This window comes from Jatropha curcas, chromosome 4 (genome assembly GCF_041381405.1).
Source record: "Jatropha curcas cultivar XTBG-Jc1 chromosome 4, XTBG_Jcur_1.0, whole genome shotgun sequence".
Classification (NCBI taxonomy): domain Eukaryota; kingdom Viridiplantae; phylum Streptophyta; class Magnoliopsida; order Malpighiales; family Euphorbiaceae; genus Jatropha; species Jatropha curcas.
Genome location: NC_143154.1, coordinates 24,747,383 through 24,774,674, shown reverse-complemented (window position 1 = coordinate 24,774,674; position 27,292 = coordinate 24,747,383). Strand labels below are relative to the sequence as shown.

The 27,292-nt window shown below is 34.3% G+C and overlaps 3 protein-coding genes across 5 annotated transcripts; 1 reads left to right on the top strand and 2 right to left on the bottom strand.

The window, feature by feature from the left end:
- Positions 1 to 427: 427 nt before the first annotated feature.
- On the bottom strand, positions 428 to 10,629 carry RAD4 (DNA repair protein Rad4 family). The gene is made up of 13 exons (XM_012222433.4): positions 10,500 to 10,629; positions 9,916 to 10,304; positions 9,721 to 9,813; positions 8,564 to 8,656; positions 8,339 to 8,440; positions 7,430 to 7,479; positions 5,616 to 6,383; positions 3,423 to 3,526; positions 3,136 to 3,281; positions 2,860 to 3,054; positions 2,603 to 2,755; positions 1,624 to 1,833; positions 428 to 975 (listed from the first exon to the last, which is right to left on the bottom strand). Exons 1-13 carry the CDS (start codon positions 10,540 to 10,542, stop codon positions 592 to 594), a joined length of 2,730 nt encoding a protein of 909 aa, XP_012077823.1. The 5' UTR covers positions 10,543 to 10,629; the 3' UTR covers positions 428 to 591.
- Positions 10,630 to 10,891: 262 nt separating this feature from the next.
- PQL3 (PsbQ-like 3) lies at positions 10,892 to 13,737 on the top strand. Of its 3 annotated transcripts, none has more exons than XM_012222434.3 (3): positions 10,892 to 11,043; positions 11,635 to 12,136; positions 13,457 to 13,737. In XM_012222434.3, exons 2-3 carry the CDS (start codon positions 11,684 to 11,686, stop codon positions 13,550 to 13,552), a joined length of 549 nt encoding a protein of 182 aa, XP_012077824.1. In that variant the 5' UTR covers positions 10,892 to 11,043; positions 11,635 to 11,683; the 3' UTR covers positions 13,553 to 13,737. The 3 variants fall into 3 exon arrangements, with proteins under 3 accessions (XP_012077824.1, XP_012077825.1, XP_012077826.1); XM_012222435.4 differs by having other exon boundaries at positions 10,911 to 11,054; XM_012222436.4 differs by lacking the exon at positions 10,892 to 11,043 and adding an exon at positions 11,061 to 11,439.
- A 15-nt stretch (positions 13,738 to 13,752) lies between these two features.
- On the bottom strand, positions 13,753 to 27,088 carry TIC40 (hydroxyproline-rich glycoprotein family protein). The gene is made up of 14 exons (XM_089720864.1): positions 26,687 to 27,088; positions 26,422 to 26,527; positions 26,259 to 26,316; positions 26,111 to 26,128; positions 21,391 to 21,733; positions 20,578 to 20,684; positions 20,424 to 20,487; positions 19,839 to 19,917; positions 19,585 to 19,625; positions 19,127 to 19,172; positions 15,637 to 15,731; positions 14,791 to 14,894; positions 14,671 to 14,718; positions 13,753 to 14,263 (listed from the first exon to the last, which is right to left on the bottom strand). Exons 1-14 carry the CDS (start codon positions 26,922 to 26,924, stop codon positions 14,204 to 14,206), a joined length of 1,407 nt encoding a protein of 468 aa, XP_089576990.1. The 5' UTR covers positions 26,925 to 27,088; the 3' UTR covers positions 13,753 to 14,203.
- Positions 27,089 to 27,292: the final 204 nt, after the last annotated feature.

Below are 27,292 nucleotides of genomic sequence, written 5' to 3'. Positions count from 1 at the left end.
CTTAAATATTAAAATAAAGTCATTTTCGTTATTCATTTATTATTTGTTCTTTTTATTATTATCGTCGTTGTCACCTTTATCGTTATCGTAGCCATAATCGCCAGTCGCCGTATGTTTGTTGAATCATAAAAGCTGTATTTTGAATTTTCGTTTATTGTTCTGTAAGAAAATACCACCCAAATTTTAAAGGAGTTTTATAATTATATACTCTCTTAAATTTAACCAACAGTTATTTTATTTTAGTTGTTTTCTTGGCAATGGGTTCTTGTCATTCAAGAAGTATGTTATTCGATGTTAATTACTTTCAATTTTGCCCACTCTTAACTAAATTTTCTGTCTCTGCCCCTACAGGGGAAAATAGTAGCTCTATAATAGAAGTAAAAGATAAGAAAAGAAGGATGCCACATTTTCTCTGATTCAGAGAATATTACTCCAAATAATAAGATATTTTTATATATAAGAAAATAAAATAAAATTGGGTGCACAATGTTACATGACAAGATTGGAGCCTTTACAACAAAAATATTAGGGCTCCACCCTGGCAAAATTACAAGCTCAGACTTGTACTTAGATGGATTCAAAATGATGGTTCTATAATTCCTCCACTTGGACTGAAAATCCACAAGAACACCGTTTTGTCCTCACTGAAGTCTCCTCATCAAAGCTCTGGTCTACTGCCAAAAATACATGTTCATGATCTTTTGTTAGAACCAGTTGTGAAGCAAGTGATATAGGCTTTCTCATGTCTTCTCCCCGAAGTTCCTGCGATTGCTTGTCGGTTTTACTATTAACATATGCGTTGTTTGTATCTTGGATGTTGCTTGGCATTTGTGATGATGAATTATTCATGTAACAGTTGTTTAACCTTTGTCGAGTTATGATCGATGAAAGGAGTTGATACCACCGAGTAAGAGCTTCCGCCTCGATTCTTTTCTTCTCTGCAGCTTCTCTTCTCTCTTCTTCTTCAGCATATGCCTGGTTAAGAAGCAAACACAATTTTCAGATTGGATGACTTTCTGCAAGAGTAAATTACTATAACACCCCCTAATCAATTCATTAACTAGCACTTCAGCCTCCGCTATTTCAAGATTAGCACTTCAGTTTCCAAACTAACTTCAATGAGAAGTGCATGATTTTGAGTGAGACTAGAGTATTTTACAACATAATTACTCCAATGACTAAAATATATTATATTACAAAATTTTCAGGGATCGAAGTGTTATATAAGCTCAAATGTCACGTCAAGGATTAAAATAGTAGGGACTAATATGCTAATGACGAAACCTATAGGGTGTTATGAACTTATCGTCTTGTAGGATTAAGTAACGAATAAAAACTAAAAGGTTCATCGCGAGTGCATACTGTCTCTTTAGTTGGAAGAAATCAGCTATTCTCCTGAATCAGTGTCCCAAAATGTTATAGCGACTAAAGATTTGCGACATTAAGTAGAACCGCATTACAAGAAATATTTAGCATTGAACAAGTTCACATGCCATTTGACTAGTTTCTCATTTTCCTTCAAATCTAAGCATAGGAAGGTGCAGAAAGTATAAGTGGGTGAAGTGCAAAATAATCCATCAAAACGATATGCCGAATCAACCACATGTAGCAATTACAATTTACCTGTAAAATTGCATCCTTGAACTCAGTGCACACCACAATACCTTCAAAGACAGGAATAGATCGACCATTTTTGAATTCAAAACCAACCATGGCTGGTGCATAGTCAATTTCTAATCTCTTGGCAACATGAAATATCCTTGGCAGTCTCAAGTGAACGGTCCCTGGTGGCAAGCACTTCTCAGACCACACATCAACTTGACCACGCTCATTCTAATCTCCAATTCAAATTCATCAGTCAGGTGATAATATAGTATAATTTAAAAAAAAAAAAAAACATGAAATCAAAAGGTTTTTTTGGTTAAATGAACTTTTCAAGTGCATTTTGCATTCTCAAATGGTTTCAAAAAGTGATAGAACAGAAGTAGGCAAATCGTATTACCATGCAACCCAATAAGCGTATAGAAAAAAAAAACAAAATATAAGAAAGCCATTGGACATTGGATTCCATATACTTCCACAAAAAATTCTTTTACACCAAACCAGAATAACAATCTAATTTTTGTATACAAGTCTGGCTTAAGATGTCATATATACTTCTACACAATAAAATTTCAAGAAAACTTTTCTTTCCTAGATCATCACATATGTGTGCTGACACAGGCTCAATGGTACCTTCAAATATTAAACAATTCAATCATTTGTCAATAGTTTTTAATCTCAAGGTCCTATTCAAGTAATCATATATTGGGAGCAAAATTGCAAACAATTTTAACCTTCCACTATAAAAAAGATTCTTTTTATTAATCAAGTACATATAAAAAGTATTTTTACACAAACCAAGAAAGGAACAAAACTTAAAAAAGTAATGTCAGGCTATCTGAAATATGCTAATTTCTCGGAGAAGAATAAGGGGAAATAACTCTTGGCTTCTCCTGGTTGAGAAAAAGAGAGAAAAAGTAAAAGAAGCATGGCTCAATATTAATTGTTAATTTGAAAACAGAGCATGATATATTTATAGAGGAACATGACCAGAATTCACCTTTGGAACGATCCCATTCACAGCCCGGGGCAGCTGTAAGGGTTCTAGTTGCCACTTCCCATATAACTCTGTAGTTCCTTTAGGATCAGCTTCACCATATTCATCATCTTCTGAAGATTTTACTTTCTTAAGCTTTCCAGATTGTTTCAACACCTTCAGGAAATAAACTGCCTCTATTAAAAAAATTATAACAAAAAAACCATCTATCTAATAAATAATAAACCTAAACCTTAGATTAAATATTAGCTGCACTGAACCTTTGCTGGAAGTTCTTGGGCTTTAACCTGAAGCCCGTCACGCAACCATCTTTCTTTTGTTTTGAGTGTTTGCACACAAGCACGAGGGTAAACTGGATGCCCAGAACAAAAACCCAAAACAGGGCCCCTGGGATGAAGTATCTGAGACTTTGTAAGCCATCTTTCAATAGCATATAATTGATGATTTTTATAGGCCTGCATATAGATAATGAGAAGTTCTGTAAAATTTGCAGAGCAACTCAGAGATCCCGTTAATCTTCACATGGATCACTGTACCTGCTGATTAGTGGGAAGAGGCTCAGTTAGAGCCCTAGTTTCCAACTCCACATCCTCAAGAGAGTTTCTACTAGCAACAAAGGAGTTCCTTCCAGAAGGTTGTGCATCAATCTTCCTCTCAGGTACTTCAGACACTTCCAAGGAGCCTGACTTGCCAGACAAATTAACATTGATTAGAAAATTATCTGATATGGAATAATCAACCACACTTCATGCCTCTTTATTTTATTTTATTTTATTTTATTTTTTTGAGGCATGATTATGGCGTTTTTCCAAATGGACCATACCTCCAGTTGCTCCTGACTCCAAATCCCTCAATGGGGTTAACACTGAATCCCACCAAACTGAGTTAATTCGCTGTAGTGCTATCTTGTACCACTTCATACAGTACCTGCATCAATGACAATATTTATATAAACAGCAGCTCATAAACAATAGTATTTAATTACAGTTTTTCCGCCCTTTTTGGGGTAAAGAAGAAAGGAAGAATAAATGCTTTAGAGAGTTAACCAGGAAAAACTTTGAATTAGCATCCATATAATCTAACTGTGCATTTTCTGTCCTTTTATATCTAGAAGATTAAGAAAAATTCTCCTGAGACAAATCATTGAAAGAAAAGGAAGGTAACTGAGAGTTATTGTTACGGTCCCAAATTTGGATCTAGTTATGGGTCTTTGAATTAGGGGATCAGGTTTAAGATGGGTATCTTAGAAGGAGTTTTCTTCCTTCTATCAATGGTGACAAACTTAGAGAGAATCTGCAATCTCCTAGAGCTCATTAAGAGAGAACTCTACAATCTCTGAGTTTTAGGAACTCAAAACCTTTTCATAAAATTCTGCTTGCATTTTTCCTGATATCAAAACCTTTTAAACAACTAAATGCAAAGCTAAAACTACCCACTACCCACTACGATAAATAACTTGCTTAACCACCCCACTAATACCCACTTACAAGAAACTGATAATAACATGATACACACTGAATAACTAAATAAAAGCACCGTAAATAGCAGTAAAACTACCCTAAGTCCAGCAGCGCCATAACATTACACTCCCCCTCGAAAAGGCGCTTGTCCTCAAGCGCAAAGGATGGATGACATGCAATCTTCAACTTGTAAAAATGTGATGCAAACAAAATCCTTATCACCCTCTATTATTCTGTAAATAAGAAGCTGTTTATTGTGCTTCCATATTTAATTAAATATTCCTGGATCAAATGGCTCCTCTAATGTTTCCTCTATGTCATTCTCGAATTGCTTCTTCCCACTCCCTTCCCATTTAGAGGCTGCCAAATCACAAGCAAGACCCTCTAATTGTGCTAACGATTAATGTTTGATTATTTCTTTCGTTTGCTCCGCTCTATCTTCTATACACACAACTATTGAGACTTGAAACATTTGCTGGAAAACTATTCGCTCTGCGGCAGTTTTAGGTTGTTCCAATTTTGCCAACTTTCCTAAATTATTACTCCTCATAGGTGGTCCAAGAACATCCAACTCTGTGAATTTTGAAACAATTGTAGTGCCCCTTGGAGATTCTAGACCGGCTGAACCTATTGCCTTTGCTATCGGTGCTTGACTATGGCTGCTCCCATCCATTGTTGATGTTTGTTTTAAATCAAAAAAAACACAGCTGAGGGTATCTAATTTGGATTTTAGTGCTTCATGTCGGACTTTGTTGGCAGCTTGCTCCTGTAGGAATAATGTTAAAATTCTATCAAGTTGTTTTTGAATAGAGTCGCCCATAACCAGGCTCTGATACCAAATGTTACGGTCCCAAATTTGGATCTAGTTATGGGTCTTTGAATTAGGGGATAAGGTTTGAGATGGGTATCTTAGAAGGAGTTTTCTTCCTTCTATCAATGGTGACAGACTTAAGAGAGAATCTGCAATCTCCTAGAGCCTGTTAAGACAGAACTCTACAATCTGAGTTTTAGGAACTCAAAACCTTTTCATAAAATTATGCTTACATTTTTCCCGATATCACAACCTTTTAAACAACTAAATGCAAAGCTAAAACTACCTACTACCCACTAATAACTACCCATTACGATAAATAACTTGCTTAACTACCCCACTAATACCCACTAACAAAGAAACTGATAATAACATGATAAACACTGAATATCTAGATAAAAACACCGTAAATGGCAGTAAAACTACCCTAAGTCCAGCAGCGCTATAACAGTTATTTTCCCCCACAGTCGCTCTGCTTCCAAGCAAGAAACATATCTCAAGGAATCAAGGCTCTGTGCATGATATGCACTAAGAATACAAGAAGATTAGGTGCAACATTTCAACAAGGCAGATTAAAAAGCATGTTTATCAAAATCTACTGAAATCAAGTGCCGAAGGATAGGATCAGGAAAAGGTTGCCGTAGGTCTCATGTTTAAATTTAGTCTCAACGAATGCAGTAATTGAAAATGTGATTGCACATCAGAATTTCAAAGGAAAGAACAGTTGAATAAGAGGGTTTAAAACCTGCGTGTCACATCTTTAGCACCATGGCCAGCAAATGCAACCACATATCGCAAAGATGTTTTACATGCAGCTGCTGCAGCTTCAACTTTCTGTTCTCCATCTACAATTGCATTTACAGCATCCACATGCACCCATTTTCCTGTTAAGTTTTCTCTACTGCAGTATATTTCTGCCCAATACAGAGGAGATCCCACTTTCCTTGATCCAACTGCAGTGGAGATTCCATGGGAAGAAGATTGTTCGCTTGCAACTGTTTTAATTCTTTTAACTGGAGAAGAGATATTCGATGAATCACTAATCAAGCTGCTCACATCTGATGTCATGCTAATTTGAGGATTAGCAGTTGCTGTTGCGGAGAGAGCCATTTGCAACTGCATCTCAAACTCAAGATCACCTTTCCTCTTTGAACCCTGAGATTTTGTGCTAATGCATGATTCAGAGATCTTATCCTGCGCCTCACATGAAAATGAATCTGTCACTTGGTTTTCCAATCTGACTGCAGTAGGACAATCATTAGAATGAGTCTTATTGCTCCTTGGATGACTATCTTTACGTTTGAAAGAAGCCTTTAGAGAAGTTTCATGGATGGTGTTATTCTCATTGCATGAGAATGATTTAACAGGAGACTCAAGGACCTGTTCTGATCTATCTACCATCAATGTCGAACTATTAAATATCCCTCTTTTCACTCTGCTTGTATCTTGACTTGAGGATTCACATCTGTCAGCTTCAGGTTTTATGGAGGCAACATCTAGAATGGACACAAACCTGAAAACAGTTATGTCTTAAGTTAATATGATTTGGTGTTTAAATATACCTCAATTAAAACAAATTATGACTTTTGATTCCCACAAAAAAAGAAAAAAAGACACTGATTTAAAACTTCTAGATGGTGAATATCAGGACAGTAGAATTTCTTACAAATCTTTTTTCTACGACAAAATATCTTCATAAAAAAAAAATGAAATGAAGAAGCATGAACGAAAACATCCTAGCTCAAGATGAATATATAATGAAAATTCTGGTGAAAATTTTAAGAATGAAATAGATTTTTGGTGCATACTTCCAATTACTTATGTGCAAAAGAGTATCAATTTCTATACAGCATGATTATTCCACTTAAAATGTCACATGAAATTACTAAGGGAAACTTGAATAGGGCATGGGAATTCCATTTAAACTCAAAATACAACAAAATATGACTCTTTTTAGAGATAGACTAATTGGAACAATTATTTTGAGTCAATTGAATAACCTAGTAGACTAATTTGAATAAATAAACTTTAGTTAAAAACCCAAAATAGAAATGTCTACCAACAAATTCAAGAACAATCTCCACTCCAAGCCACTCCTATCGAAGTAGTAGACCCATGTGAATCTACAAGCCCATGCAACATCCAATAAAAAACAAATGCGGTAGATCATACACATAATAAAGATCTAAGAACTGAAAAGAGAATAAGAAGAAAAGAACCTAACTCCTGAAAGGAACAAAAGAAAACTTCTGAACCTGAGACATGCTTCCTACAGATTAAAATTTAGAACCGTGTTGCATAACTCCAGCAGAATTAATATAATACCATGCTTTCGTTCCTTAAAACTCATACAGCTATATTTTAATATTCAAAATATAAAAAAGTCAGTAATAATTTTGAAATTTCACAGGTTTTCCTACCCTAGATCTTTATTGGAGTGGCTAAAACTTGGCCACAAAAATCTAGATCAACATGCTGAAACTAGTAATAATGACGATATAAATATTTATATACTAGCAATCATCATATACCATTCTTATCACAATGATAACACTGTACCGCGTGGTAAGTTTCAAAGCTCTGAATAGTGCCACAGACAATGCTGCAATCTGCAAAAAATATTGAACCTTTTATTTTTTTTCTGCCATTAGAACAATGACTAATATATTCATATGATATCTCTTTGATCCCACTCTTACAAAGACAGCGTCTGAACTGCAATTCTTTCTGATCATCTGGTATATTGGATGGTAACTGATCCAGATGATAATAATCATTGAAACTAGTGTAGGATCAATAGAGAAACAATATATATGTATCAGATCCAATTGCATGCACAATGACAATAAAATAATGGATAAAGCTAATTAAAATCAACCCATGGATGCAAATCTACCATCAGTTGAAGAAGCTGTCACAAGAAGTTGAAAACAACCAAGAATATGTTGCTTCCACTGTTTCACTATCTGGTAAGTTTTTCTTTGAAAAACATCAAATTAACTTCAGCAAAAAATATTAAAATTAGGTCTGGATGTATTCTCATTAATTTCTGTTGAGATTGCCAATGTGCAAGAATCTTATCTGACATAGGTACCATAGGATAAAAATGAAGAGGAAGTGCATCTGATGTTTTAATCAAATTAATTAATCCAATAAGCTTTCATACTTGGACATCACATACACACACCTTAGTGCACTTTTAGATTAACCATTCTGTTAAACGCATTTTTATGTTTAAGAGACAAGAAAAGGAAGCTTCAATCAAGCTCGTTGATTGCTAGGCCTCCAAGGCTTTATTTTCTGGCAATAAATATCCATGAGAAGAAATGGTTGCAGATTAAAATCAGTAAAATTAATCATCAAAATGTGGAACATCTTATTCAAATAACAAGACTTTACATCAAATCCAATAGAGGGAAAACTCCACAACCTTGAGGCACATTCCAGTATAAGATATTAGTATGCTACCTCTTCTGGAGTTCCTTCACGAGTTTCAAGTGCAAAGGCCAAAGCTGACTGAAATGATCTCTTCTCACTGGTAGAGCTTCTAATACGAAAGTTATTATGAAACTGCAAAATTTACAAGGGTTAAGAAACTAAAATACTAGAAGTTAGATAAATAAGATAGAGCAAGTGATGCTAATGAAACCAAGAATATTATGCTTATTCTATGCAAGAATATGACTAACGTACCCAACTGACAACAGGAGATAAAGAATTAGCGCTAAGTTTTGAGACCTCTGGTATCTTCAACAAGTGTGCTGGTAGTAGAGAGAGTAAAGAAGCCTGCCATCATCATTTAAATTTAAAATAATATTGATATTTCTACCTATTTCACTATAATAAGACTTGTAGGAAAATGATTGCACTGAACAAGTCTACGTGTGTATGCGCGAGAAAGGAAACTTGTAGTGTGTCATCCTTATATATACAGATGGTTGCTAACTTTTATCTGAAGCTTTGAATATTGATACAATAGTTATCATAATTAACCATGCTACTGATTGTCATAATCTTAAAGGGATTAGGAAATTTCACGTGGGATATTGGAATTTTACAACTGTCTTTGTGAATCTTATATAGCTTGTTGTAACTAAAAAATAATTGTCACAAATATTTTAAACGAACACGGTAGGCGCACTTCTCTTGATTTTCAAAAGGGAAACATACCATAAAAAAAGTATTATAAAACAATTTACCACAATTACATTTTATTAAATAATTTCAAAATATGTTTGAGGATGACTTTGAAATACCAAAAAAGTTGTAATTAAGAAGCATTCTCCAATATTTGGTTGAAGAATTTCTTTCACCATCCTCTACAAGTTCCAATTTTTCTTGAAATTCACCAAGATCAAGAAGTGAATTAAATCAATAAAAAAAAACTGCTTTTATTGGATAAAAATTAATGAAGAAATAGTAAATCATATCTCGTCAAATTTGGAACCTTATATTTTATTTTACTTGTTTGAAAATTTGTGATAAGTTGCAAGATTAAATATAAAATTGTCCATCTCCATATCATTATTTGAATAAAATTTTGTTCTAAAAAAGAAACACATTTTATCATTGTAAGAGAAAAAGCACACTACTTATTTCTAGGATTTTTCCCAAAAAGGTCAAATTCAAAGACTTGGAACTGGTTGCACATCCAAAGGCAACCTTTATATGACAAGAATCAAACAAAGAATCTCATACAAGGACTGAAACAGAGGACTTCCGAAATTAATGAAGGTGATTGCAGACTAAAGGCTTCGCAAAAATAAAAGAAAAAAAATGCAAAAAATAAACAAAGGGTAAAATTTGAGTGATAATAACGTTTGTGATACAATAATGAAGACACAACCAACCTGGATAAGAGGATCATCACAAGCACTATCAACTATTCTGCCCCTAGCAAGTAAACAAAGTAAGTGAACCTTATGCACAAGCTCTGCCAATTCCTGCAGGAGAAGGTTGTCTTAAAAAAAATTAAAAAGACATGACCTTTTTATTCAGTCAAAAAATCCCATGTGCCCCACATTATCAAAAGAAATTCAATTCACCTTTTCTTCAGCAGTGGCGCGACGAATAGGCTTCCGTTTTGCAGAATCAGGAGACTCACTAAACTCAATAGTCACCGTCCTAGATACATCATCACCAACATGATTATCATTATTCAAAGAATCCTTAATTGGAGTAGAACCATCTTCCCAATCAATATCATCTGTTTCAGCTTCTCCTTCACTATTTCTTAAAGAATCCTTCAAACTCCCTCCATCAATGGAATTATCCAAATCATTCCATGTAACTCTTGTATCATCAACTCGCTGTTTGCCATTTCCTCCTGCCCCTGATGACCTACGCCCATTGACACGTCTGACAAGTTTGTCTACTGCGTCAATTGACATTTCGGCCAGACTTTCTTTTCCAGTGTCCATCGCATTCTCCTTCCCTGTAAAAATCACACATAAATATTCACTTCTTTTTGCTGGAAATTTTCTCGGCAACCAAACAGAACCACGCTAAATCAAAAAAGAAATACCAATCAAGACCTAGGGCAATTCCATAGGTGTACATATGTACAGAAAAAAGAGAAAAATGTGAAAATAACAGAAAATGGGAAATTGAGGGTTTAATTAGGGTTTACTGAATAGAATAGAGAGGAGTGAAAAGGAAGGACCTCTACGCATTTTTGTCGCTGAAATGGAGACACAAATGAGTCGCGCGCAAAACTGTTTTGTGGGTTATTTATTTCGGCAGTTGGAATGCTATTGTAGTTGCAGCTGTACTCGAGGCATTGTGCGGATGCAATCGGACGGTATATATCTGTGATTTTTATTTTCCGCTATGGATTTGATTTTTTTTTTTTTCCAAAAATATAATCAACACTAAAATTCTGACATTTCAAAAGTGCCAACCAAATCTTAAGTTAAATTCTTTATGGTTTTTTTTTAAAGTAAAAAGTTAACGCTTCATAGTGAATTTAACTATAATTTAGATACAAATTTATCATGAGAATTTGACTTCTGGTGAATATTAAAAAAAAAAAAAAATAGAAGGAAAACTAGAGAGGAAAATAAAATCTGACAAAAAGGTACTTGTCTTTTCTGTCAAATGCCTTTTTAGTTCAAATGGATAAGCTTTTCGTTTGCTGGGAAATGGAAGTCTCATCACAGTCATAATGCCAACTAGTAAGTCTATTGTATGATACTCCAACCTCTTTCTCTGTCTCTCTATCTCCCTCCCTTCCTTCCTGTTCTTTTGAAGAACTCGTGTTATTGAATCATAGGAATAACAAATTATCTGGTGTCTCATGATTTGGTTCTCTTGACATTGTTTTTGGAATCATTTTCTATTGCTGTTCCCTTGTTTTTCCTTTGGAATCAAAACCCAATTAAGTATTTTGATGTTTAATTCTTATCATACAAAGATTAACCCTGAAGAATTTGAAGTCAGCAAACTGCTTGGAGAAACCCAAATGTGTTTTATATCTCTTTGTTCATTTTCTTACCTCTGTTCACTATTATCACTTGCAATTAGATTAGTTAAGAGGAAGGCTGGACATGACAGATAACCTTGCAATGATGGTAGCTTACTGCATTTAGATACCTTATTTTGTTTCTAATTTTATGGGTATTTCAGGCATGAAAATTGGCTCCCATTCTTACTAATCAGAAGTATATTATCTTACATGTATTTCAGTTGTCTGAATTCTGTAAGTTCAGTTTCTTCTACAAAGATAAAAATAGCCATGAGTGATGACTTTCTTTCCCCTTGTGCAGTTGATATTCTATTGGAGTATTAAGTAGTCAAATTACTCTGAAAAAAGAGATGGCATTAAGACCTTCAGTGTCAATTCAAAATCTACCAACCTTACTCTGCTGCCTAAAACCCACTTTTCACTCCAAAGAGATAATGTCTCCTCAGAAGCTTCTCCAATCCAATATCAATAGAAGAATAGGAGCAATAGTTGCAGTTGGTTCAGTTATATTGGCAAGGAAAGCAATACTGAAACCAGAAATTGCATTTGGGTTGGATATGAGAATGGTAGCTCCTGATCAAACAATTGAAGAGGCAGAGAGTGTAATTAGAGACCATGCTCAATCTTTGTTAGATATTAAAGGTTTGCTAGAGTCAGAATCTTGGCGTGAAGCTCAGAAAGAGCTGCGACGAAGCTCATCAAACTTGAAACTCGACATTTATACCATAATTCAAAGTAAACCTGGAAGTGAAAGGCCTCAGCTGAGGAAGCTCTATTCTGATCTATTCAATAATGTTACCAAGGTAAGTTATGCTAAACGTCTTCTGTTTGTTGATTCTATGATTCTCAATGCACTATAACAATAAATTTACAGTAGATTGTTGCCTTTTCAAAATGCGTGTTTGAATTGTAATTATAGTACACTAAAATTAAATTCTTATCAATGCTTAGCTTTGGATTAAAGGGTGATTTTGGTGTAACAATAAAGTTACTCCTCTCTGCAAAAGCATGGGAAGCTGCATAAGTAATCCTCCCCAAAACCATACATGTAGGATGCTTCATGCATTAGTTCACTTCACATTCTTTTAGCTTTGAATCAATGGTATTGGAGGTCACATGTTTGAACTCCAGTCATGTAAGGTTGGATAACTGTTAAAAGCATCCAAGTAGTAAGTCTACCGAAGATAAGTGTTCTCCTATTTTGACTTCCCCAGAACCTTCGGTAGCACAGCGGACGGAAAGGTTTGGCACCTCAATGTGGGCTCTTCGCCACCTAGGGATGTAGTATGTTCCAAGGGTTGGGCTGTTCGCTGTTTTGTCATTACCTTGTGAGATTGCATGTTTGAACTCTGGTTGGTCTATTTGCCATTACAGGTCGAGTTGCTATTATTAAAAAAAAGAAAAGAAAAGTTTGTGGAAATGTTGATTATAGATCATTAAAGCTTGTTTAAAAATAATTCACATAATTTTGGAATAGCTAGACAACATTCTAAAATACAACGTTTGAAATAGCGTGCCAAATAGGCTATTACTATGATTCATTTAAGTCAAGTCTCATTTTAGCACCATAGTCCATAGGCAATGGACATGGTGAAGATTAACTACTTTAATGGTCATACTTTTCATCTCAAGGATGAAACAGTGATGTCATTCCCTTTTCCAAGCTATTCACAACGATTAGTTATTGGTCTAATGCATAAATTTGACCATGTACTTTGTGTCGATTATCTTTGTAGCGCCTTGAACTTTGTAAAGAACTCATTATGACCCTACACTTTCACATTTCAATAATAATCTTGCCTTTCGCCAAAATGAAATGTGAAAGTATAAGGTCATAATTGAACCCCTGCAAAGATATTTTATTTTGGCAAAAGGTGTGGTTATTATTGAATTATAAAAGTGTAGAGTCATGATTGAACCCTCGTAAAATTCAAGAGGCTACAAGGATAATCAACCAAAGTTAAAGTTCAAAGGTCAAATTTTTGCATTAAGCGTTTAGTTATTGAATTGATTATTTCATGCATGCAAGTCTCCTTTACTCAATCATGTCTCTTGGCCATAATCTTTGTTTACTAGGAAAATATTATTGAGAGAATTGATATTCTTTTTAATTGAATCTGCAGCTAGATTATGCAGCAAGAGACAAAGATGGCTCGCGTGTATGGCAATACTATGGAAATATTGTTGTGGCCCTTGATGACATCTTGCATAGAATTTAAGACCAATAACCATTATGAACTAGTACTTTGTGCAACTTATAATTCTGTCACTAATATTGTGACCACACAACAAAGTAATTCTCTCCTACTGTGATTATTGTCAATTTACCATTCTGTCAATTTTATTAATCATAACAAATTCTACTTAAACTTTACTAAATATAGAAATAGTTTTTTAGTTATAATACACTACTTTCCAATTCTGCAACCAAACATAAAATACAATACTCATTTCATTTCTTCTACTACACTCTATAGTCTATAGTTCTGTTCTGTTCTATCATATCCTTCTAAACATAAGCTTGGTTGTACATCTGATGGATTTTATTTTATTGGCTACCTCTCTGCATTCATTTAGCTAAACTAATGACCTTAAAATCAAGGTGCGCCCATTTCTGGGAGATAGATTCTAACATAGAAGAAATGCTAATTATTTAGTTATGTTATAAGAATATCTCAGTATCTTTTCCAACTTAAACTAAAACTAGGCTCTATTTCACAAAAAAGTCAACAGGGGGGAATATCAAAAATTTTGAATGCTTTTCATATCAGCACTGAGAATCCAGTAGGCGCCAATTGCCCCACCCACTGGAAATCTGCCGGTGAATTTAGCTATGGGAACAGCTGTTGTGCATGAATGATGAGACGGGACTATGATGAACCTGTAACCCCAGGGAAGAGTTCTGATATCTTGTTGAAGACATCCATAACCTGAAATGAAAATAGAATATCATTTATTTTCATTATACACGTAATTAAATGTCCTATTGACCAAAATGGTTCACTGGAAACAAAAAACTAAATGTACGATTAACGGAGACAAGAATGCCACCATCCGAGGTGGCAAAATAGAGTGCACAAAAAAACAAAAAAATTATCTGCAATCTCTTAAAAATTCACCGCAATTATTTCAAGTAATTTAATGCCAAAAGCACCTTTAAGTTGACTAATGAACATTTTGAATATTAAATACTCACTGGAAACATAACATGTTATATTAGACTTTTAGAAGAAAAATAGATATTGGTAAAAATATTAAATAATAATAATAATAATAATAATTTGATTGATCAAGCATGCCTGAGATCAGAAGAGAGAAGAGAAGAGTTTGGCTTTACCTCCTTGTCATTCTGATATTTGGCTATACTAAGTGGGTTTTGCGAACACTGCAAAACAAACAAACATTAATAAGTTGATTTTAATGGCAACATCAAATTTATAAGTTAGCTAGGACATACATCCATTATGGCTTGTTGAACTCTTGGATTTTGAAATGCAAGGGCCACATCAGGATTGGCCATGATTTTTGAGATTACTTCTTCAGGTGTAAGGCCAATTTGATCTGCAAAATGTAGACACCATGAGTAAGGAGACAAAATAAATAATTACTTCATGTTGCACTGAATATAATATTTGAATCCAAGCTTTTAGTTTGACTTATTCCTTCTTTTCAAAAAATACCCCCCACCTCTCCAATTCTCATCTTGTAACCATGCAAAGTTTATAGTAACATAAGACAAAATTAACCATGTAAAATATTAGGCATCATAACTATAATCATATTGGAGAACACAATAAAGCAAGTTTTGAATAAATCAGATAGCCGTGATGCATCCTCTACATAAATCCTGTAATCAAAGGGTAAGTTGAATTCTGATATTATATCCTCATGTCTTAATTATTCATTGACGAAGAATAGGCACTTCTAGAGATCATGGGCCCAATTTTATATACTAAATGATCTACTAAAGAACAATTTCTTGTAAAGGAAAAAGAAAAACAAAACAAAAAAAAAAAATTTGTTACACAAGGCCAAGCTAACTGATAAACCTCGAGAGCTAAATAAGCAATCTAATAAAGGATTATACCACAGGAGCACTAACTCATTTCAGGATTGATGATGCAGTAACTTACTTGAGGACTGATGGTAGATAGTAAACTGGAAGAGAGAACATATAGTAACAAGAAGGGGGAGAGTGGGAGAGTTGGAAAGTCAAAAATACAATCACACTGTCAATATGACAACTTGTCAAATTTCAGCACATTAATGTAAAGGGAAAAAAATATATAAGTGTTTAACTCACCAAATTGTTGTTTAACCTCAGGACTACTGAGATCAAAATTTTTCAAGGAATCCATCATCCGGTTGTCCCATTCACCGCTTCCACCCATATTATTTCTGAAACAAACAAGTGGAACAAAGAACTTAGATCCATTTATCTCAGGCTAGGTTCATTAAAAAAGGAACTCAATGGACCTAAGGTGATAAATCATTTAATAGTATAGATGACATAACTAGTCTGAGATAAAGACTTAATTATGTTGAGCAGGTATTATATATTAATACCATAAGTTAGTATTTGAAGGATGGTGCTAAGGAGATACTATAACAGAAGTTCTTATATCAAAGCATAAAGCAGATGTTAAAAAAGAAATGATGAACACAAAAGTTATTCTGTGCATCTATATTACTCGAGAACCCCTCTCCTAAACCGTAAAGTATCATTTGCTTGCATGAATAAGGATAAAGAACTGGACTCTACTAAATCAGAGGAAAAATCAGTGAAATACTCCCCAAATTGGAATCAGTACATAAGGTAGCTCATCCACATATAAATAGAGTTTAGGTTTGCACTCCCACTATCCCATATGGTCTGTGTGCTCAGCAGCAATACTGTGAGTCTGTGTGCATCAGTGCACGCCTATACAATTATATAACATAATCAACAATCAACTTGTAGTCAATGGTAACTAGAAACATCTTTTCCAGTTCAGGAGAAGAACCATGAATCTGTGGAGAGAACACCTAATAAGACTACATGTATGTTGTTGGCAAAGGCATCGTGAATGGGTGACAAACCCCAGGAACAGAGGTAATATACACTTGACAGAGGAAGGATATAGAAGTCAGACCCAAGACCCAAAATTCATTCTCAGTGGATTTAAGGATTCTCAAACCAAACAGATATAACACAAGAAAATACTTCAATTCTCATCCCTTTTCATATCCTCTTTACATCTTTATCACCACAATAACCTACTAATATCGTGATTCTTTCTCTTCTAGTCAGATCTAGTTTTTAATTGGTTATTTTGAGGCCTTCACATGATACACCAACAATTAATTTGAAATGTGTAAAGAGAAAGAACCAAAATGCAATGATAGCCAAGGATGATGCAAGCAAACTACTTTCCTCCCCCACCCCTCAACACACAAAAACTCCATCTGAATTTCAGATAGACAGAAGCAATCCCACAGTGAGATAATCGTGGAAGAGGTAAATTGTATCTCCATCATCTGATTGGCATCACATTAAAGGAGATCAACTCTAGGCTCCATTTTTCACTGGAAACTTTTGTTTGCTTCCAATACTTAAAAATCAGTCGGAGATTACTATTATTATTATTATTATTATTATTATTTAGCATATAGACTAAAAAATGTTTGGACACATAAAAACTTAACATTTTCCTATATATTGATTAATTTGAAATATAATGCACATGAAATTGTAAATTGTATTTGCTCAATTGGTTCTACTATAGGTTCCTTCCATTATGATTTTGTTAAAGTCTAGAAAATGATTTTTCATTTTAGGATAACTTCCTCTCTTGAAAAAAAATGAACCAGTTTTCCTTTTAATCAAGAAAACATTTTCCTTGACCAATTCTCTAAAACAAGGTAAATATTTTCTGGTTAAATATTTCTTTTGAAACATATGGAGCCTTATAGAACCAACTAAGCCAGAAAGTAGGATAGCTTGCGGGTTGATTAGATCAGATGATTTTGGTTTAGAATGGGTAAATATATAAGGAACAATTAGGGATTATATGGGAATATGTTAAAGAAGCAAAGAGAACACAAAAGGAGGAAGTAGAGCGGTGTGACCAGTGTTCATGAACAATATCAGTGAAAAACAACTTGATGAATAGCAAAAATATAAAAATTTATGCTTCACACCTAAATTTCCTTAGGTATCACATCCAAGGTCACATGGCATGACACTGAGGGCTGGCAATTCATGTTTTCGCATCATAAACAGATTGTGTCAACACACAAGTATTAAAAAAATATGCTCAACCCAAACACGACCCATCCAAATAAATGTCTTAAAACTCTCAACGCTTTCACAGACATCATATCAATAAACAGGTTACATGACACAACCTGTGTAAGCCGTTAAATAAATAAGTCAAATTAAACAGTTCCTTGTAGATCTAATTGGGTCATGTATTGTAGGGATGTAAATGAGTTGAACTGGCTTGCAAGCTGTTCAAGCTCAGTCTGAAAAGGTTTGGCTTGAATCAAGCTCGAGCTTGGCTTGTTTAGCAAACGAGCTGAGCTCAAACCTAATAAAATTCGGCTCGAAAGCTCGTCGAGCCTTATCAGCTCGAAATAACAAGGTTTGGGTTGAGCCGAACTCAAGCCAAGCTCGAGCTCAAAATTTCCAAGCTCGTCGAACTTCAAGCATGGGGAGCTCAAGCTCTAAGCTCATTTACACCTCTATATATTTTATATTAACCTATGAACATGATTAATTAATGGATTAGGCAGCTCAACCGTCGACCCGCTTAAGAAACCATTCGAAGTGTCTCATAAACAGGTTGACCCATTCATGACCCAAACCTATATATTGTCGTGTCATATCATTTAAACAGGTTGTGTTGAAAATTGCCAGCTCTAGTCACACCTAGGGTTCAATTGCACCACACAACTCGAAGAAGCATAACCACTAGTAATTTTATTAACCCAAAACCGAATTAAAAGTACTAGTCTTGGGTATTTATCTTAGGTATTTATGGACTTAAATCTAAAGCTAATCTTTTGTGGAAAGGACTTAGAACTTCTAAGCCTTTAAGAAAAGGACTACAAAAATTTGTATACATCCTCTAAGGATGTGGATTCTCAAAAATAAATTAAATACCAACCCAACAAGGACTCAAGATTAAGACAAAATACATATAAAGAATCCTACAGAAATAGGGCATTCCAACAAAGCTTGAAGTGTACAAAATTCCCTTTAAATTTAAAATAATAAACTAGCATCTAATTTATCTAAATAGATATAAATAAGACTCTAAAATACTATAACATACACTATCATAATAATTCTGAAGCATAACCCATTTTCAGATTCTTTTTCTGCATCAAAGACTTAACTGAGCATCAAATCTAAGAGCACCAACAACACAAAATTCAAAGCATCTCCCTAGTATTCGTGAAGCCAAATCTAAACAAAGCAAATGCCATACAAACAGAATCATCATTGTAATCTCAATCTTGTACTGAACACACCAAGGAATTAATAGAGATTACAATGCAATACAGCACCTGAAATCTAAGAAATCATAAATATACGACAAGTTTTGCAGCATTGAAAAAAAGGATGATGAAATGTGTCTCTAAAATTTCCAAGGTCACCAAGTTTATAAATGCTACGCAATATCAGAACAACAGGCTTATATCAATAGATTCCACATCAATAAGACCTGGAATGCATGCACTAGAATATCAACTATCAAGCATCCTTGAACAAAATCAAAAGCTTCAGTAGAGGTGGAAAAGGGACTTACAGCATTTCTTCCAGTTGTTGACGGTATTGTGGATTTTGAAGCATCCCTATAAAAATCACAACAAGATTTATGTTTCATTAAATAACATGTTGACTAGGTCCTATTTACACTGGCATGGAAGAAAAAAAACACAGCAATTAGCTGAAATAAACAGAACTAATGGAAATTTTATATACAACATGAGTCACTCTTGAAAGCTATGACCTTGTTGACAATTGAACGAAGTACAAACAAAAATGAGAGAGAGAAAAGAAAAGAAAAGAAAAAAGAAAAGCAAGACTAGAAAAACATATTGCATGTCTTGTAATCACGTAGTAATGCAATATAATCTTACTAAAATACGAATAATAAGACATGAATATCTAACAAATACAACTGGCTGCAGTAAATCAGATTTTCACCTAAACTCCCAAATCTGACTTTATAAGAGAATATACATTAATGGAGATTCAACTTACATTTGAAAGTTGAAGGGTTCCTCATCTCCTCAGGTAAATATCTAAAAGGATAAAAAGACAAGAAACACATGTAACCAACTTATAAAGAGCCCAAAAAGAATCACGTTGTAAGTCACACAAACGAAGAGTAATGCAACTAATAGAACTGACAAGCATACCGCCAAATAGTGGAATGTAAGAAGAATAGAGCATCGACACAAAGGATAGTCACACTAGAAATGCAAAAAAGTTTCAAGGTAAAGAAGATATATTACGGATAAACCATCTTCTGCACAGTTGGATCATCCATCATTTTCTCCAAAGCTTCGACAGATAAGCCAGAGCCCGCTTTTCCTATCCATGAATAAATATGGACTCATTTAGGATTATATTAAATCATTAAAGAAATTAGAAGTCAAGGCAATAAATGGCGGCCAAGCAGAATATTGGACCCCAAATCCACATCAAATTAAAATTAAACTTCCATCTCAAATTGAACAGAAATGATAACTGCTGATTTGAATGTAAAATTTCTTCATATCATTTTATGAGAATAATAAAAAGTGGATGGCAACGAATTTTGATCTAGATTGATGATTCACTCGAACAATGTAATGGCTATCCAGAGTGAATAGAAATGAATGCACATACACATAAAGCAACCTTGCATCTGCGAGCCACCCAGCCCTCTATCAACCAATGCTACGCTTCCCTTCAATAGTCATAAAAATAAAGCCTCAACCTAGAACCAGATTAATCTAGATATTCGATATGATGATTGCTAAGTGCAAGAAGCTAGCATTCATACATTGAAATCTTACGAACACAAACCGCACTGGGAAACTGCAAGTTTTACTCACGTGTAAATTGAGAACTCCCAGTATCACTAGGACCCTGGTTAGGAGCAGCTCCATTTTGAAAAACCTTCAATATAAGGTCCCATCAAAATATTATGAATTCATACTAATACAGTATATAGCTAAGAAATAACAAAAGTTAGAGACAAAGCAATACTTCTTGGGCAAACTGAGCCTCCTTGGATGAGCTTCTTTCTGAAATATCTTCATTGCTGCTAAAAGGACTCTTTGGCAAGGTTTCTTCAGGAGAGACATCTACAAAAGCTGTAAGTATAAGTTGCATTAGACTTCCTTTCAGAAAAGATTTGCAAAGGACCTACAATCTTTAAAAGCCCCAATCACGTAAAACTCTGAAAACTAATGAATAAACGACAAACAAAAATACTCTGCCTTTTCAAGATGCAAACTCAAGTACACCACAAGGCATTAAGAAAGATGACCATTCATATTTCATTACAAGATGTAATCCATCTTTGAATCTCTATGTGCAAACATTTGTCTATGATAGCATAACCTTCAGTCCATGTTAGTGCTTATGGGGCACATCATAAAACCCTTTTACAGCAAGGGAATCATCAAGTTATTTCCATCAACACAATGTCCAAATATGAGCAATGTGAACAATTTCTTTGTAACCCGATTCCACAATCTCTAAAATGCCAACTCTTAATGAGCCCTATGTCAAATTCAAAATAATTTGGAAAGACTTTGAAATTTAAGCTTGTCGATCAGTGAGTCTCCAATTTTCAACATTGATAAGTAATGTAATAAAGAATCACTTTACCATCTGAAAACTCTATAGGAAGTGCTAAAGGCTCAAAGCCAGGCAGTTGCAGTTGAACTTATATGCATATACATTCATTTGCAAACCTCATAAACCAAAACCCAATTATTTCAAAATGTTCATTGTACTGGAAACTAAAGATTCTTGCAAAAGATCTATGGCATTAACAAGCAAATATCTTTTTACCATATTTCTTAGGTTCCTTCTTTATCTCTGTTTCATCTCGGGCATCAGTCGTTGGAGATGCTTCTACTTTTGTTGCAGGAATATCTACAGTAATTCCAGGTCGAGAAGCAACTGGAGAAGAGGAGGAAACACCCATTGATGCTGATGATGTTGGATATGAAGTGGTGGAAGCAGGTCCAGCTGTAGATGGTGTTGGAAATGGCGGTGAGCTAATGGGCCCTGATGTTGGAGTTGTTGGGAATGGAAAGGGGGAGCCCGGAGAAAAGCCAGGAGTATTGAATTGATTATTTGGTGTATTCATCTGATTCATCATAGTTTTGAAAGCTTGTTGCATGGCATATTTCTGAAACAAAAGATGAGTTAATTTTGTATAATATGACTGTAGTTTTAGCTATTCTTAAAAGAGGGATATCCAAATACATATCCACAACAAGCTTATAACAATGAGAACACGGAGACTCTCTTGTTATACTATTGACAAACTTCCTTTATTAGAAAGGGGAGTTGTATTATTTTATCTGACACGAGGGATACAAAAAGAACCAAAACATGACAGGCCACAAAAATAGTGTACTCGGGAAAAAGAAAAGTGCAATTGTTTCTACTAGAAAAAACAAATGACAATCAAAGATTTATTATTTGTTGGAAAGCTACTTCTAAAAGTTGCATGCATAATTCTTTATTTTTTTCCAAGAAGAATTGAACCAGCTCAAGCAAAATCTATCTTGCCAGAAACTTCACTTAATCATGAAGCCAAACTAAATCCAGTAGGACAGCTTCAATATTTGAAAGGGGAAATGAAACAAAAATATTGGATAGAGAAGTAGAAAAAAATGTTGTTCAAATAGATTACCATCCACAGAGGAAGGCATGCACCAAATATGTCAAGATTGTAAAATCATGAAAATTGAAATTGGATGTCAAAATGATTGAATGTCAAAACTTTAAAATATATGGAAGTATGGAACAAACTTGATGAGGATAATGGCAGAAGAACAAGAAACATAGATTTCAATCACCAAACAAGTGAATCTTCTTAAAACAGTAGTGTACGTTTTTGAATTATATTAACAACTAAAAGAGAAAATTTATATCCTCACGGGTGGAAGAATGGCATACTGACAAAATAATAAACTCAAATAAGTGTCAAAACTAAGGCAATGAGATCCATATGCACCAAATGGAATGGATTAAACCTACCAATCCAAAGGCAAATGGGAATGACTTTATCATATTAAATAGAAATAAAAGCTTCACAAAGATTAAAAAGAGGACAAAATTTAAGAGACAGGACCATTTCTTGTCATAAGTCAAAAAGGAAACAATGAATGAATAAAAAATTTCTCATCAAAAAATTTATTAACAGAATGAATAAAAAAATTAAATAAATTCATAGAGGACAAGGGCATTTGTTTATGTTCTTTGGGAAGAAAATATACATTGTAGCGAAAAGTGAGAAAAGGAGATCACACTACCAAACTTACACCATTAAATTTTTCTAGCCAGAAATACTATTCTGCATGATTAACCCATCTCCAGTTACAAAGCACTATATCGCATGCTATATTTAAAGAATGGTCCAAAATTCATATAAATGCGGTTCTTCGACTACCTCAAGCATACACAATTTAGATGATATGTGGATTATTCTTGAATCCAGCTCCAGAAGTTAATTTCCATATTAAATTATCTTTACAATAACTTGTAGCAGGAGGTGCTTGACACATTAGCTTCCCATATTCCAATCGCCAGCAGAACAAAATAGCATGAGATGTATTACTATTTTTATACTATCACATATTATATTTGTTGGGTTGAGATTTTTTCCTGTGTACCCACAAGACTTGCAATACTGGTCATGACCAAATTATACAGCAATGAAAGATCTCATCCGTAGCAAACTTATACCCAAATGTACTAATCTGCAGAGACAGAGATATTGATATGTGCTTGGAGAAAGAGTAAACGAAGATGCAGCAGCAAGGAAAATTCATGATATGAACCAGCAAACATGTATCATCATTCTAGCTCAATGCTCATGCTCAATCTGGTAATTCAAACTCTTTCTTTGTTTCATTTGACCCACAGTAACAGTTATAACCAAGCATTGGTTCGTTTAAAAATTTCAGGCACAGGTTGCACAAGAGAAACGTATTGGATGACTAAAATGGAAAGAGTGTTTGATAACCTCATCAAGTGCTGAAAATAACATCTAAACACAATTGCTATTAGTGTCCTCAATAATGTTTCCATTCAATGGTTGGTAGCTTAAAGAGTATTGACTAAGGGAAAAAAAAACTGTGAAATAAGAAAATGCCATACATAGAGTCATTAACTTGATGAAATGATCTAAAGTTATCAAAACTCAGCAACAATTTTAGGACAAAAGCAGGGATCTTCAGCAACAGGAATCATAGTCCTGATTGCAAGGATTTGTCTCCTCTCAAAGATTTAAGCATTAGAAAAATGTGCGGGGAATTCGATGCAAAGTACTTTGGAAATGAAGTGCATTTTTTTGGTGGTATAAAGATGAAAGAAAAATAAGAAACCAATTTGGTTTGTTATATTGCACCACAACAACAGAATCTAGGAAGTATTGAAATGGTGTTTGATAGTTAATTGAAGGAAAAAAGACCTGGTAATTGAGAAATCTCAGATATTAGTATTTGAATAGCCTTTTAGATAATAGGAATTTGGAATGCCAGTAATAGAATTTAGCGACGGGTTAATTTATATCTGCTATGCAATAAGCAGTGCATGCAGCACCTAAGAATTAGATGATGATGATGATGATAAAAATAATAATAAAGACTAAACCAGCGGTAGCGACATATGCTTTAAACAACCACGCAGACCAATTTGCTTATGACCAAAAATATCTTCTTTATTGGCTTAGAGTTAACTGTTAAGAACTCTGAGCTTTTAATTTCTAAATATATGTCCGAGATAAAAATGAAATTTAATTAACATTGCAGAGGATTTAGGATTTTATACTTGATGGAACAAAATCATATCTCACATCACAACCATTTGCTTACAGAATTATTTATAAGATTGAATCCCAAGGTTCACAGTAGAACACCTTAAGCATCACGATCAACATCAAAAATACATTATAAAGTTACTCAGACACCAGAAATTCAATATATTTCATATTCTAACCCCATTAGGATTTTGACAACCAACAAATTAGCTTTTATCCCAATTAGGCCCAAATATTAAGACCACGTGACAAATATTCACCTGTAGAATTCATACTGACAACAGCCTAACATTCGACTCATTAAATTAAGGAACAGCCAAGCAAACACTATATTCCTAACCTAAAGTAAGAACACATGTTCATTCAATAAGACTTCAAAGGATACCAAGGAGCCCTAAACCATAGTTTAAAGTATACTCTTGAATTTTCTAATAGTTCCAAGGATGGATAATAACTGAATTCAAGTTTTAAAATGCCAATGTAATAGAGAGCCTTTATCACAAACAAAATCTTAAGGTACAAATAATAGAGAGCCTTTATCACATATGAACGCCTTTTGTTGTTGATGATATTAATGACATGAAGTTCTCCACCTTCCCCAAATTGATTCTTCAATCTTTCTAGGATAATCAGTATTAGAGTATCATCCAAGAGAAGATAAGTACTTTGATAGATTTAGACCATGAATGGTGGTCTTTATCACTTTTCTCAAGATTTTCTCTTTTAAAAAAAGGCAAGTAAAATAAAAATTAATCCACTTCTAATCCTAATCGAAATAAACATAAAATTTCTATAAAGCCTTGATTGAACAAATAACATTCTATGGAATGAATACCAGGCCAGGCAGCTTAAAAGAGAGAGATGATCCTAATGCAAGAATGGTCAGAACAAGGATGTTAAGATGCATGCACAAAAATAACTAAAAATAACTAGTATAAGATAAGAAATAAGTATGTCCCAAGCTTGATGGAGATGACATCCAATGTTTACAAGTTGAGGAAGGGCGAACTAAATTGTTTGGCAGGCCATGCCCAATTATGAACGCAACAATGTAGAAAAGAAAGGTCTAAGTAACAACAAAGAGAAAGTTGGACCAAAAATCTCACACACAGAAGTGTTGCAAAAATCATACATAATGCAACAGCTAATTAAAAGATCGAGATTGAGTAGTTCTTATGGAGGAAAAGGGTCAATGCAATCTCAGCTAGTCAAAACTTATTTGGTTCAACTTGGGTTGCAAATAAAGGTAAGAATAAGAACATGTCCGTTAATTTGTTGGGGGCCAAGGTGGTTTTATTGGGTTTTGCATAGGCTGACGCTTCTAGAGCTTCAGAGAGGTCTCTTTGGAGGTTATCCCACTTGATCTAAGTGCATTACTTTTTTAGCTTCTGTTTTATGTTTCTAGTTGTTGGTTGTTTTCTTGAGTTATGGAGGATTTCTTGTCTCTTTATGAACATTCATTTCTTTTTTTCTCAATAATATTTTGTCTTGTTCTAAAAAACAATTAAAGAACATTATTCCGAGGACTCCCAAGTAAGCACACAGCAGAGTTAGTGTAATCTAAAATATACACTTTTTGAATAAACAGTTTAAATTCAACACATAACAAGCACCAGGATGTCAACAAATATTTTCCTTCATATCAGTTGAATTACTTCATAACAGATGCAGCCAACAATACAAAGAAGTTAAACAGAAAGCAAAGATATGTGTACCTTACAAGAGAGAAACACTCACCTTTAAATTGGAAGCCGCCTGCAAATGAATTAAACATTTTAATGTAAAGCAGCAGAAAGAAAGTAAAAGAAGCATACGGAACAGATGTTACATATGCATGCGTAAACAAATTGTGAACTGGGTATCAGTAAGTAGTTCATATTCTCACCCATGAAAATAATGCCGATAACCCAACACCAATTCCAACCCAAAACAGAGGTGAACCACTACAAACATTATTAGGCAAAAAAAAGAAAAAAAAAAAATAAGAATATTAAGATCATCCAAGCTCCAAGCCAATTAAAATGAAAACTATTATTAAATATACTAACAATTGCGAAGAAGGAGGTGGCACTGGTTGTGGGCTAAACCCAACTGAAGAAGTTTGCTGACCATTCGATGAAGAAATACTCGCAAAATGTTCAGTACCTAATCTCCCTATGAAATCATTATCAATAATAATTACACATTAGTGTATGTTCAAATATACAAAAAGATGAAGTGAGTGAGTTCGAGTGAGAATAGACAAAATTTGAAATTTACTAATAAGATGAAGTGAGTGAGTTCGAGTGAGAATAGACAAAATTTGAAATTTACTAATTTGCGAAACTCTTGAAGGCCTGCCACCGGAAGTATGAGAGTGGGTGAGGGCAGAGATGAAAGTTCTGGAATTTCGAGGGACAATCCTGTAATTTCTAAGATGGAAGGGAAGGGCTTTGGTTTTGGAGACTTGCCGAGTAACCATAGGGTTTTTCGGAGAGGTAGGATAACCTATAACCAATTTTGGAGAAGAAGAAGATGAGGATGAGAGTAACGCCATATTCAGGTTTTCCATTTTCCTTAAAGAGAAAGAATAAACAGAAAAATTTAAAAAGAATACAGAGCTCTTTTTCTTGGTCTGGTATTTGTAGTTTCAACGAAGAAGAAAGAGAGAGAGAGAGAGAGAGAGAGACACACTAGGAGAAGAAAACCACTATGCTCTCTTGCTGCTGAAAATGGAACGACGACAAACGGAAAGTGAAACAAGGGGGCCGGTTTGACTTTACGGCCCGGACTGGACTAGCTTCATCGGGCCCAAGGCCCACTATTGGATGTTGTTTCATTTTGGAATTTGGTCTTTTCACTTATTAAAAAAGCCTTGCGTGTATGTAAATTTCTCTCTTGATTCATGCAAGTTTTTTAGGGTTTAACTAGGGTTTTCTT